This window comes from Struthio camelus, chromosome 4, assembly GCF_040807025.1.
Source record: "Struthio camelus isolate bStrCam1 chromosome 4, bStrCam1.hap1, whole genome shotgun sequence".
NCBI classification, from domain to species: Eukaryota; Metazoa; Chordata; class Aves; order Struthioniformes; family Struthionidae; genus Struthio; species Struthio camelus.
In genome coordinates this window covers 51341396-51354394 of record NC_090945.1, presented here as the reverse complement: position 1 = coordinate 51354394, position 12999 = coordinate 51341396, and the positions used below count along the sequence as shown (strand labels likewise).

Sequence of the window (12999 nt, the reverse complement as noted above, 5' to 3'; positions counted from 1 at the left end):
TTAGGAATCAAGCCTGAAATTACTGCGATATTATGGTATGTAAATTATATGGAACTGTTGCAGTTGGACTTCCACAGGAAGAGAACGTCACTTCTATAATTTAGCTCTCTATTCGTGATGACGCTAAGTATTTTGAAAGGTTCTATTTTTGATGTTGGAGGTAAATCAAAGTGATATTTGTAAACCTGAATGTATGTAGTTGTATTAGGACGTGGTGTTGAAGCTGTATGTAAAACGTTAGATGTAACATTTAGAGACAAGTCTACCATTTCATGTTCTGCAACTAGCTTTAGCGAAGAGCTATTTCTGGCTGAAGTCCTTCCTTTGACTTTTGCTTACTTAGGTATTTCCACTTGACGATGAACTGACTGGCACTTGATGCAAGCACATGTGACATACTACGTCAGAGCCGAAAGGATTTGTCCTTTCTTTCTTGCACTCTGTGTAGGTTTCCAGTGCCCGTGCATGAACTGTGGAAAGTTTGTAGACTCCTGTTACAGCTAGGCAGTGACAACTGACATCTGGTGAATACCGTACTGTTTCTCAAATCACTTTCTGACAAATTTATTATTCCTCAAAAAAAGCAAATCATAACCCAAGGAAGGGGGGAAAGAGCGATCATTTCAAAGTTTGGCTGTACAGATTCTCGACTTTTACCATGTATGTACCTAGCTAATACATCCTTATTAACAGAGCTATTTTTGGACTTGAGCGACTTGTGTAATTGCAGTTTGCATTGTCTCTCATTGACAGGATGCATGTCATAACCCTGATCAATGATGGTTGCCTCATTGCCAAAAGTTGCTAGGTCATCAAGCCTGACATTAGATAGCTGAGGGAACAGCAAACACTGGAGGCCAAATACATGAAAAATGTTGTTTTTAATTGTAGGTTGCATGCAACTGCGTCCTTCCTAATTTACCTTGCCATCGAATTTATTTTTATAACGTTAGGGAAACTTCTTAAATCAATGCATCCTGTCTCAAGTGAAAATAGTTGTAAAGGATGGGGAAACTGTATCTTACAAATACTGTGTAAGTAACGGTTCTGATTTAATGCTGGCTGCATGGTTGTGGGGTTAATTTCAACGAGAGGGAAAAATATCTAGAACAATAATTTCTGCTAGAACAATAATTTCTGCTAGAATCTCTTAAAATTACTCTAAGAATAACACAAATATCAGTGTCAAATGGGTGTTTGTGCTTTCCTTTTGACACTATTTTCACAGAATTGAGGTCAGTAGTTCTCTCTGGGGACCCTGTAGGGTGATGTAAAATGGTCTAAGTACGTTTGCAAAGTGCAGATTAAAAAAATCTTCCTATCATCCCTGAAATTTGACTCTAGAAGAAGAGAGGAGAAACCAAGGCTAGGACTAGAAGTGAGCAGCACGTATTCCTGCCATCTCCTGCCATCTTCACTGAACAGATGTGTAGATTTGAGTCATCATAAAGTACAGAGAAATATGGGGCACTCAAGATGTACTCAGCATAGAACAGATGATGTACAGTGGCTACATACTACTTGTGTCTTATTATAGCAGTATAAAAAGAATTGGACGTGAGCAAAATAGCATTTGCTGGTCACCAGTGACATTGTTTATGCTGATTGCAGGGAGATGAGCAATGTTTAAAAACTTATTTTCTCAGTACAAATAAAAATAATTTTGTAAATGTTTATTTTGCAGCTTCTTGTTTATTTTTTTTTCTTCTTGATGATATTTTCTTTCATATTAAGGCTTTTCTGAAGAGACTGGAAGCAGTGAAACCAACAGCTGGTATGAAGCGTTCTGAACAACTGATGGACTATCAGCGCCAGATGAGTTATCTAAGTTCTTCACCATCTACAAGAAGAGGGAAGTCTGCCTTCAGCCAGCTTAGCCCTTCAAGTAAGTACTTTGAGGTTGGAGATTCTTGTGTTTCTATGCATGTGTTTCTCTTTCTTTTTACAATTCAAAATTGTGAAGCAGTTATTGCTAAGAGTAGTAAATAAGTTCCTTTCTCCATCTTCCTTAGATTAATGGCTTATCACACAGAAACCAATAAAGTGATTTCTTTTTTTAATCATACCAAAATCATGATGGATATATCACTTGTTTATTTACCATTTTAAATTTCTAATAAGTCATGCTGTTAGTAATCTTTGCCACTAAGGTTAAAAAATCACTACTGTAGAGAAGCATTTCTCAATTCACTACTACTCTTTATCAAAAGGAGAAAGAAAAAAAAGAAAAAGGAAAAAATCCTTATTTAGCAAATGTAAAGTCTACTAACAGTAGACTTGCTTCTCTTAGAAATTTGTTGTGTAACCTTTGGAAGTAGATCATGGGTCCTCAGGGACCTGTACAGGTCAGATTAAGAACCACTGCACTGTGCTTGAATTTATTGTCCCAACCATTTACAAACAATTCATAACACTTTGGTTTTGTGTTTAACCTACTGTGATTTTTTTTTTTTTTCCTTCCTCAAAACTATGGTAATGAGTATTATAGTAATCATATAGCATGAAGTTGCCTGTTGTGCCCAACGTGAATATTCTTTCTTTTTTTGTGTGTGTGTGTTAACAGGAGGCACTTCAAGGGCATCCAGTGTACCAAGTGCAGTGAGCCATAGGAATGAAAAACCTGTGTCCGATTCACCCACTGGGGCATTACAGAGACCTAAACCCACTAACGTTCGTGCTGCTTGGTTATAAGTCTTTTTTGCTTCACTTTTGATCCCGAGATCTCTATTTCTAGTGCTTTTGTAATTCTCTGTGCAAGAATCTTCTCTGCGTTGTTTGGTGATTAAAATGCATTGCACATGAAATAATTGCTTATAAAATGGTTTTAAATGAACTTTCTCACTTTAACCTGTGTTTTCTGTGTAAAGTATTTATGAAAGAGAATGAGGTATTTAAACAGAGAAATGAAATAGAAATTTCTAAATATTATTTTATTCTCAAATTGTAAGTGGAATTTGTATCCATGAAGGGGAAGAATGGAATTGTTGCACTATGGACACAAGATGTAAAGAAAATCTTTAAAAAAAGAAAAGTTATTTTTTAAATTGTGTTAAACTTGTAGGAGTATGCTTAATTCCTATATTGTCCTTGCTTTTCATCCTTGCTTTAGGTAAGCCTTCAGGACTCTATAGGACATGTTCTTATGGCTGAGAGAAGCTCCTTTTTTACAGCAGCATGAAGTGGGGAAAAGCAGATTTTGTATTACTGTATGGTTAGCTAGAATATTGAGGCAGCAGAAAATGTTGTGGTGCCACTATTGCAGATCATTCCAGGTGAGGAGCATTTGTTTTGTGCTCAAGGCTGCATCTCTTCCAGATTTAAAAGAACTTGGGAAGTTGTATTAGGACCTTTGTGCAGGAAAGAAGCATCTGATGTTATATGAACACCAGCGGGGGAAAAGATTGAAGTGAACATCAGTTTACAATTCACTTTAAACAAGCATAAGTTCTAGATGTTTCTCAAGCTGGAGAATAGTGAGCAAGGAAAGTATTTCATGGCCCTGCTTTCCCAAATCGTTGTCCTTCTCAGCTGAGAGGTAGGAACCTGAGCTGCGGGAAACTTGAACATCTGATTTGAGAGCAACGGTTAACTAGGATTAAAAAAAAAAAAAGTAGTAGAAAATAATAAACTGAACTGAAATAAAATTTTAAGTTATGCTCCCTAACCTATCTTTTTAATGTTTATGTTTGTACGAAATATTTGAGGTAGTGTCGGGTAGGCTTCAGTATCAACTTCCGTTTATAAGAGGTGTAAATTTAATGGAATTGGTAATAGCAAATAGTAGGTGATATGCTTTATTTCTATATATAAATGCAAGGTTCCAGTGAGCTTATTTTGTAGGCCCTTAGTCTTATAAAAAGCATAAATGGTGATGCTCCTATCCATGGATATTGCTGGATTCCTGCTTGCTTCCCCAGCTTCTTCCCGGGAGAGATACAGGAAATATCTTTGTATTATGCATAAAGAAAAAAGAAAAGCTGTATTCAGTAATGCTGGGCCTTAGCCCTACAAAAAGGAAAGTTTATTTTACTTGCTCGTGCTTGCATAAGGGCTTAGGCTTGGAGGTATTTTGTATTGTAACAAACATATTTGTCACTTGGTCCTGTATGATAATTTGGCAGAGCTTCTGCACCTGTTAGCCTGATCAAATGTAGCTGTTTAACAATATTTGACAATTTTTTTCATCTGCAAGCAGCATTGTGGCAAACAGATTTTTTTTTTTGCGATTATTATTCATTGATAGGGACTATATAGCATTTTTTGCATAGTGCTGCTGTAATTATTTGTACTACTGTGCTTAATAAAATTATTCACTATTTAAAGATTTTTGTCCTTGAATGTGACTATCAGGGTCATGCTTTAAATACTTTTAAATATTTGTATGATAATTCTTTTCTGTGAAGAAATTCACAGAATGGATTACTTTCAATCACCTCATCTTATTTTATTTAACTTTGGTATGGAAGAATGTCAATTTTGTATGTCACTTTTTTGTAAATTGTAAGAAATAAAATATTTAACATGAAATATGTTTGTCATTGCATTGGCTTCTTATGGAATTTTATATTTGATATTAAATTGAAAAGGATGTTGTGGGAGAAATGTTTCCTACTAGATGTAGTGGAAGAAAACACAAAGAATCAGTTTATTAATTGATGCATTTTACCTTTTTGTGGCTTTCATTTGTTTTTTTTTCTTTTAACAAGCTATATTGGCAGGTCTTCATCAAGTTAAAGGGAAATTACGTTTCCAACTGCCAAATCTATTAAGCTTTTAAACAGAAGGCAGCCATCAAGAGGTAAATTTTATCTGTTCAATTTCCCTTCATTCCTTGGCAGAAGTATATTTACTAATAAAATCTTTTAGGTTGCTGCAGAGGGTTTTTCTATACTAAACTCTTCAGCTATGATGACACAGACATCTGTTTAAGATCAGCAGTTAAAAACCATCTCATTATGGTAATTTTCTCATAGCAACAAAATCTTACTTCTAATAGACTTATTTTCTTTCCATTTTTCGTTGTAAGCTGTCGTTTAATGTTCTTTTCTCCCATTTTTCCCTCCAGAAGATCTCTTCAAAATGAAGTTAGGAGCTGCTTCCCTTCCTCCTCAAAATGAACCTCCTCACGCTGGTTTGATGCACAGTCTGAGGTAGGAACCCATCTCCCTACTGAAGTGGCAGGATCACTAGTTTTCATGACAGTACTGGAGCATGCTGTTAATCATGCTGTGAGAAATGGACTACGATGCCTCTGTCCTGTTCTTGCTCTGGAGGTGTCCGTGCTTCACTGTGGGCTGTACTCCTTCCAGGACAGGGTTCTGCTGTACAATCTTCCTACAACACAAAGGTCTTAATGAAGGTCTTATCTCAGGACCTTGTTCGTATAAGGAGAAGGACTGATGATATATCCCTGCCTGAACTGCTGAAATTTGAAGGCACTTTCCCACAGACTCCTGAGTCGTTTAGAATTCACCTTTAGTTCCAGATAATCCGAGAGACTCGAGGTAAATTGGAAGAGTTGGACAAGGCCATTAATCAGGTGGAGCGTGTAGACATTCCCCTGTCCCAGAGCCTGTCCTAAATCAGATTGCTTGCGGCCTTTACTGAAGATCCTGGGACATGTTTGCTGTCATCCTATCACTCAGATGAGGGTTCGTCTCATTGATTGTCCTAAAGCAAATTGCTAAGTACGTTCATAGGATATTGTCTATGATAGATGCAGACACAACTTTGGACTGTATTATCCTGACTGTCATCAAATGAGCTTCAGGATAACCCCCTATAAAAGCCTGAGATTCTTCTCCTAACAGATCACAGATTTTGTGCTTTCCCTTGGAGCACTGTCTGCTCAGCAGTGTGGTGGAGATGAGGGCAGTAAGTATTACTTACCAAGCCTTCTAGCTGCAGAGTGAGGACTGTCATACTCAGGTGATGATGAATAATTCCACTATGACATTCTATATCAACAAGCCAAATCATGAGGAAAAAATGGCTCCTTTTATATTGAAGTAGTTAATCATCTTAAGAATCTGGTACACTGAGCATCAGATGCAGTCTTTTTGGTTTTCATCTCTTCAAAGTCTTGAGCAACATAGTGGACAAACCATGTCATTTCAACCTTGATAAGTAAGGAATATGGATCTATACCTGGAGAGCCATCTGCCAGGACTGACGTTATGCTGGGGTCAGCTTCTTGTTTCGGATATCTGCAGAGTTCATTAATACTTCTGTTACAGAGCTGGTTTGTCTTCAGGATGCATGGTTCTAAAACCTTGATTTACAAAAAAAATAAAATCTTTGCCTCCCTCAAAATAAGACAAGATTTCAAGATTTGGCAGTAGTGATTCTTGTAGCCATATCACTTCTGATCCCAGGATCAGCTGTGTTACTCAGTGCAGAGTCCTAAAATACTATTCTGCATGAGTTTGTTCCAAGCTCTGATCAGGTACAAAAAAAAAATCACAGATCTCAGCTCTGTCCACACAGCGGCTCTTAGGACTAGCATGTGTTATTGAGAGTTTTTGTTTGCTTAAGTGAAAAGGACTTCCAAAAGTGAAGCCAGGTGCTGTGATTTGCAGCCTGGGGCAGTAAGTAGGGGATTCTGCTTTGTTGCTCCTCTCCCTGATATCCTAGATTATCCAGTGCGACTCAATCCTGGTAAACCGTAACTATGCTCTCCTACAGATTCTTCAGGTTTTTGAACGACTTTTAGCAATTCTTCTTTCCTTGCGTCAAGGATGTTGCCCCTCTACCTATCTGGTTTTTGATGCACTGATGGCTGCTTCTTCCCTAAAGAGTGTAGGAAAAGAGCGGTGGAGGCTTTGACCTTAACCAGAAAGGCAGGGAAGATTATCTGTCACGGATTCTTCCCCTCCCACTCCCTGTGGTATGCTATGCTCTCTAGAGACAGAGTTATCTTTCAGACCCACCTGAAGTTCCTAACTTCATCTCAGCCAAAAGATGAGTGTGCCTCATTTCCCTCCCCAGGTAGTGTGCTTCCAGAGCTGGGCAGCACAGCATGTACTGGATAGTAGGTTGGCTTTGTCTTTCTAAATTACCAGGGTGTACTACCAGACTATTCAGGACAGGCTATCTTGTGTTCAGGTCTCTCTGAGAGATATAAAGGGCCAGTGCTTTTGATGCAGAGAGGTTCACTGAGTAACTGCCTATGAGGATCTCTCAAAAAAGCACAGAAGTATCAGGGCAGGAGCAGCAATTTTCTGTGACAACCAGAGCCCACTCCAGGGGAGTTCAAGGAGCAGCTATAGCTTATTTGCAAAATCTTGTATTTTTCAGACTTGCAGAGATGATGGCTGGATTTTAGTTTATGCTTTCAGCAAGCTCTCTGCTGAGTGCCATGGCCTCAGTGCAATGCTGCTTTCAGGATAATAGTTATTTAATTAACAGCTTTGGACTCGTACCCAGCTAAACGGATCTTTGTGGAGAACACTGCCCGGAGTCTGCCACAGTGTAGGTAAGCAATTAATTAGAAATGAAGAACTATTTACCTGGAAGTATTCTTCAGAATGGGTTATTTCATGAACTCTCTCTTCCCCTAGTTGAACTTTCCAGCATTGATCCTTCCTGCTCTCATTTGTAATAGTTTTCACTCCCTCTTTGCTACTGTCTTTTTCCTTCTGGTATATAGTAACTGCTTTCACTCATCTGAAGTTTCTTTTGCTTCCTCTTAAGTTCCTTATTCTTACTCATTCACATGCATAATTCCCCCTGAGGTTTGATACTTATGTGTATTACAATCTGCCATTGTTTTTGGCATATTTGTAGTAAACTAGGACCTCCTCTAAAACATGTAAAAGCAAGCTGTTCAGAGAGGTAGATGTGAAATGAATAGTAAATAACTATAGTGTGTTAGCAGGCTTCTTTATGTAGCTTGACCTGGCCTCTTAAGGGACTACGGGGAATTGGGGGGGGAGGGGGGCGGAAGGGGAAGGGGAAGCAGGCAGATAAAGGTTTCTAACCTTTAAGAAGCAACTTGAAAAACAGTAGGAAGAGGTTTTCTTCAGATTCTTATAGTTCATTAAGTTACAGCCCTGGTTTGTTGTTGCTGGGAAGAAAACAGACCAGGTGTCTAGAGAAGCAAGCGTTTAGGTAGTGACTAGAAGAGAAGAGAAATGAAAGGACCAGACAAGACTTGAAAAGGTAATATTCCTCATGAAGGAGAGGAAAGAAAAGAAAAAAAAAGGGGGAACAAGAACATGCTTGGGAGTTCAAGGAAAAGGCTGTCTCCCAAAGCCAAGTAGTACTGGGGTTTAAGGAAGGAAGCTTAAACGTACCAGACCTCATCCAACATGCACGCTTCCTTGGCATAGACAAGCAAAGTGAGGGGTGCTAACGTAGGTAATCTCAAAACCTCTTTCATCTTAGGACTCATTTTCTCTGAAACACTTCTGTTTTCAGGTGAATATATGCTGCTGTAGCTACTGTTTCAGTAGCCTGCCCCTACCTTTATGGAGAGGAGATCTGCTGATCTGAACATAGAGCAGGCACACTTGGATCATCATCTTAACTGACAGGGAGCTGGGAATGCCTGCATCTGTCAAGAAATTAATTGTAAATAACCAAAAAGGGATTACTTGAAACCAAAGTAACAGAACTTGAAGAGCCAGAAACTCAGTTTTTGGGCTCAGGGTTGCTCTGAGCCGTTCCCTTTCTTGCTGCTCACAGAAGTAGTTAATCTAAAGATTCTCTCCTCATCTACATACTCACTTAAGAAAAAAGTCATAGAATAAATGCATTCCTGGACCATGAGAGAGCAACTGGAGTTCCATGATTGTAGTCCTGCAACAGTCATGCAATTTAATCAAGATACCATCCACAAATACACTCTTTTGGGGAGACTTGTTCCATTTACTCTCTAAAGACAGATTCTTCCACAACTTGCTTCTTGCAAAGTGAACTGCTCCAGCAATGCTCAGGGAACAGGTGTCAGGAAAAGGCAGCTTACAGAGGGGATGGCACCTGCCAGAATACCTCATTTTAAGCCACAATAGCCTCTTCACTAGGGTAATAGTGCTGTCATTAACTGTACTAGCCCAGACATCATCTACCCTGAGGTTTATATCTCAATGTGGAAAGTGCCAGCTATTCAAGTAACTAGTCTTTTACCTTCAAATACATCTAGTACAAGTCCAACACCTATGTTCCTGTGCTTTGTTTATGCCCCTTGCCCAGGGCACTACAGGTGACACTGGACAATCCAGAACTCTTGTCAAAATCCACATGAGCCACTGAGTGCCTAACTTCTGCATACAAAGAGGTAAAAAAAACAGTTGAAACAAGAGGTCATTTGGGTATTACTTGCATAGTGATACAGTTAAATACTCTTTTCTGTTTTAAGTCTAACCACTTTCCCTAGGTGGAGGCACAGCAAGCATATTTGTTTGCTTATATACAGTTTAACTGAACCACTGAAATAGGCACAACCCTCTTTCCATCACTTGCCCAACTAGGGAGCCTATCAGTCAGTTTACAAGTATACAATATCTGAAGTTTAAGGCTTTTGCATTGAGCATCTTCTGATCTCATTAGTAATTAATAGCTCAACTACATTATTATTGGAGTAACTTAACTCAGAAGTACTGTTATAGACTACTTAAATAAGCATCACTAATTGCACTGTCAATTGAAAACACACTACACTTCAAGGTAGGGGTACTGTAAATGAACTATCACAGAGCACTAGTTTACTATGGGGACAACTTGCAACAGAACCTTAAGGTGAAAGGCTTCTTTGTTTTTGCTGTAGTAGAATTATCAGTACCTATTCCACCTCCTCCTTAAAGCTTTAACCAAAACATTTGAGTTAGGGAGTGCCAGACCATCATTAGTGTGCATCATTATTAGTGTGCACATCACCTTAAAGCACATGTAATTGCAATGTGTTGTGTATTGGAAACAACCAGAAAAAGTTTATTAATATATTAATTTATTTCATCATTTCAGTTAAAGTTCAATTGAACATCAGAGCAGAAAACTTTTCTCTTTGTGAAGATATAGGGCATTTCTGAAACATGGTATTTCTATCTTCCACAAAGTACATTTAAAAAACAATTAGGGCCTCAACCACATGACTGCATAACTTGTCAGTGAAGGCAATGCAGTTAGGAACTCACAACCTGGGGCTTTAGTACAAGTTTGTATTTTCAAACATCCTTTTCACAAAATAGATTAAAACAATTCTGCTTTAGAAGACATGGTTTTAACCCATGTTTCGAATGCCATCATGCTGTTGGGGGGCTAGACATCACTTAGTACAATAGGTATTTAAATATGTCAAATTTATTAACATTGATATTAAACTAGGTGTAGAACATTTAACTCTTGTCTCTAGACAAGATGCATTACCTGATATTTGAAGGCATATATACACAGGTTCCAATACAAATGTTGGAAGAATTTTCATACAAAACGCCACTGTGATATAGTGGACAACTTAATGCATCCTCAGCACAACCAGATAGGCTCCTCAAATTCCATTCTCGTTTCCCTAGGAAATATTTTGTTGTCCATTACATCACAATAATGTGTTTTTAAAAAAGCTGATTGAGAACAATTGAACTACATGATGTTAGCTTTAGACATATTTCTTGATTTCATCATAAAGTACTAATACAAAAGCTCCACCCATGCCTCTCAACACATTCGACCAGGCACCTTTGAAGAATGCTTTGGCTCCTTCATCTTTAGCTATCTTCTTCCAGCAATCAATTGTGCCCTTGTACATAATATCCGCTGTGGAAACAGACAAATAGGTCAGAAGGTTTGGAGCTATACAGCAAGTCTGTTTCAACTTTGCTTGTCCCCACCCCCTCCTTTTAAGTATATCAAAAAACCCAAGAATTTGAAATTGAGCAATCCATTCATGAAAAGTCATTTTAACTCTTTACATGACAGTCAAAACAAATCAACTCACATTAAGTGGAGAAGACAGAAATAACTAGCAATACGTTTCCCAGAGATGTTTAAGGATTCCTACGAACGGGCCATTGGTTTCCCATAACAAAGAAAACCACATCTCTCCCATCACATCCTGCTGAAGAAATGCTTTCTGCTCCTGGGACACCACAGGAGCAGATTTACTCTTACCTCCCTTTCGGCCAGACTGCATCATCATCCTACGCCGCACAGTATCAAAAGGGTAGGATACCAGCCCTGCTACTGCAGTGACAGTCTGGGCAATCATCCAGCTCACTACAATATGCACATTCTTGGGATCAGGCAACATACCTATCAAGAACAAATTAAGAGAGTCAGTACAGAGAGAAAGGGTTACAAGAAAGATTGCTGAGGAGGGCATGGTCTCCCACCCACCCCAGATATCACTCAGTCAAGTCAACAGGACTATGCCCACAACTTCTCCCTGCATCCATATCTGACTACTAATGGATGCTATGAGTAAAACAAATTTATAGTATTGCTGCATTTTGTGATCTAGAGCCTTCTTCATGCTCCTTGACCAAAAGGGCTCTCCTTATAGAGCTCTCCTAGGTTTGTGTCATGAACAAGCCCCCCCAGAAGCCAATTCGTACAACCCTTAAGAAAGGGGAAGAGGGCATAAACTGGCAAGCGCCTGAAAACACGCTGCAAACAGAGCTGCTGCTCAGAGCAGCAAGCTTACAGAGCCAGGAATGCATTTCAGAAACATCTGAGCATATTCCAGCACTGGCACCCTGAGCTGGTGCTGCGCCAAGCCCTGCTTGTCCTTGCAGGGCAGGGTGCCCTACAGTGTCTTTGCTGGTTGGATCCTTTCCTTGCAGTCACTTCTCCATCCGCCTCTTACCCTTGGCCGTGTCATAAACCCCAAAATAGGCCGCTCTGTAGATGATGATGCCCTGGACAGATACATTGAATCCTTGGTAGAGGCCCTTCAAGCCGTCAGACTTGAAGATCTTGACAATGCAGTTGCCCAGCCCAGTGAACTCCCTCTCGCTCGCCCCTTTGCCCACATCAGCCGCCAGCCGGGTCCTGGCAAAATCCAGCGGGTAGACGAAGCAGAGGGAGGTGGCTCCCGCAGCACCGCCGGATGCCAGGTTCCCCGCGAAGTAGCGCCAGAACTGCTTGTGCCTGTCCACTCCCCCAAGGAAGATCTGCTTGTACTTGTCCTTGAAGGCAAAGTTGAGGGCCTGGGTGGGGAAGTACCGGATGACATTGGCCAGGTTGCCCCTCCAGAAGGAGATGATGCCTTGCTCCTTGGGGATGCGGACTATACAGTCGATGATGCCCTTGTACTGCTTCTCGGCAGTGATCTGCTTGCTGGCGTGCTGCACCTGTGGGAAGCCAGACGAGGAGGGGGAGGGTGGAGAGGGGCACGGCAGGAGTTAGCAGCGCGCAACAGCCGGGCCCGGGCAGCTCCCGGGGAACCGGAGCCGGGCGAGCGCCTGCCCATATTTAGTCAGGCCCGGCTGCACCCGCCGCCCTCCCGCCGCGCCGGCCCCCACCTGTGGCGCAGCCCCGCCGCGCACCCACCAGCAGCGCCCACCGCCTCACCTGCAGCAGCAACTTGACTCTCTCGATGGGGGCGACAGCCGTCTTAGAAATGGCAGCAGCGACTCCGCCGGCCAAAAAGTCCTTGAGGAAGCTGAGCGCTTGGTCACCCATGCTGGCAGCCGGTCCGACAGCCCCTGCCCGGAGAGAGCCAACGAGCCGCGCACCGCCTCCCCACCCAGCCGCCGCGGCCGCTGCCGCCCCCGACTGCCGCCGCGCACCGCCGGCCAAATGGCCCCCGGCCCCTCGCCTGCCCTCTTATACCCCGCTGCCTCTCGCGATAGGAGGAGGTGCCCCCCCGGGGCACGCACATTGGCTGGGACCCCCCCCTGCGCCCGCCCCCGCCGGGGGGCGCGGGGCAGCGCCGCCATGTTGCCCCGCGGAGGCCCGGGGCCCACTGGGCTCGGGACGTTTAAAGGGCAAATTAAAGTTATCTGGTCGCTGCCAGAGCATGTGCCTGCTGTATTAATAGCACTCGGGAGGCACAGGAGGGGA

General features: G+C 41.5%; 2 protein-coding genes across 4 annotated transcripts in view; one reads left to right on the top strand and one right to left on the bottom strand.

Annotated features, from left to right (window-relative positions):
- CFAP97 (cilia and flagella associated protein 97) overlaps window positions 1-4527 on the top strand; it is a 35396-nt gene extending 30869 nt beyond the window's left edge. For all 3 annotated transcript variants that reach the window (XM_068942669.1, XM_068942670.1, XM_068942671.1), the window contains exons 6-7: window positions 1735-1885; window positions 2564-4527. In XM_068942669.1, coding sequence (XP_068798770.1) covers window positions 1735-1885; window positions 2564-2691 — 279 coding nt within the window. In that variant the 3' untranslated portion in view covers window positions 2692-4527. The remainder of the gene's footprint in view (window positions 1-1734; window positions 1886-2563) is intronic.
- A 5402-nt stretch (window positions 4528-9929) lies between these two features.
- Window positions 9930-12743, bottom strand: SLC25A4 (solute carrier family 25 member 4). Its single transcript, XM_068942664.1, has 4 exons — window positions 12508-12743; window positions 11801-12287; window positions 11107-11247; window positions 9930-10752 (listed from the first exon to the last, which is right to left on the bottom strand). The coding sequence occupies exons 1-4, from the start codon at window positions 12616-12618 to the stop codon at window positions 10595-10597; spliced, it is 897 nt and encodes a 298-aa protein (XP_068798765.1). The 5' UTR covers window positions 12619-12743; the 3' UTR covers window positions 9930-10594.
- Window positions 12744-12999: the final 256 nt, after the last annotated feature.

What these genes read in the sequence shown, in the direction of transcription:
- SLC25A4 (XM_068942664.1), bottom strand. Translation starts at nt 12,618, where the DNA reads ATGGGTGACCAAGCGCTCAGCTTCCTCAAGGACTTTTTGGCCGGCGGA. An exon ending in GAGTCAAGTTGCTGCTGCAG is followed by an intron (nt 12,288 to 12,507) that starts GTGAGGCGGTGG and finishes GGCTTCCCACAG; the next exon opens with GTGCAGCACGCCAGCAAGCA. An exon ending in GGTTTATGACACGGCCAAGG is followed by an intron (nt 11,248 to 11,800) that starts GTAAGAGGCGGA and finishes TGTTCTTGATAG; the next exon opens with GTATGTTGCCTGATCCCAAG.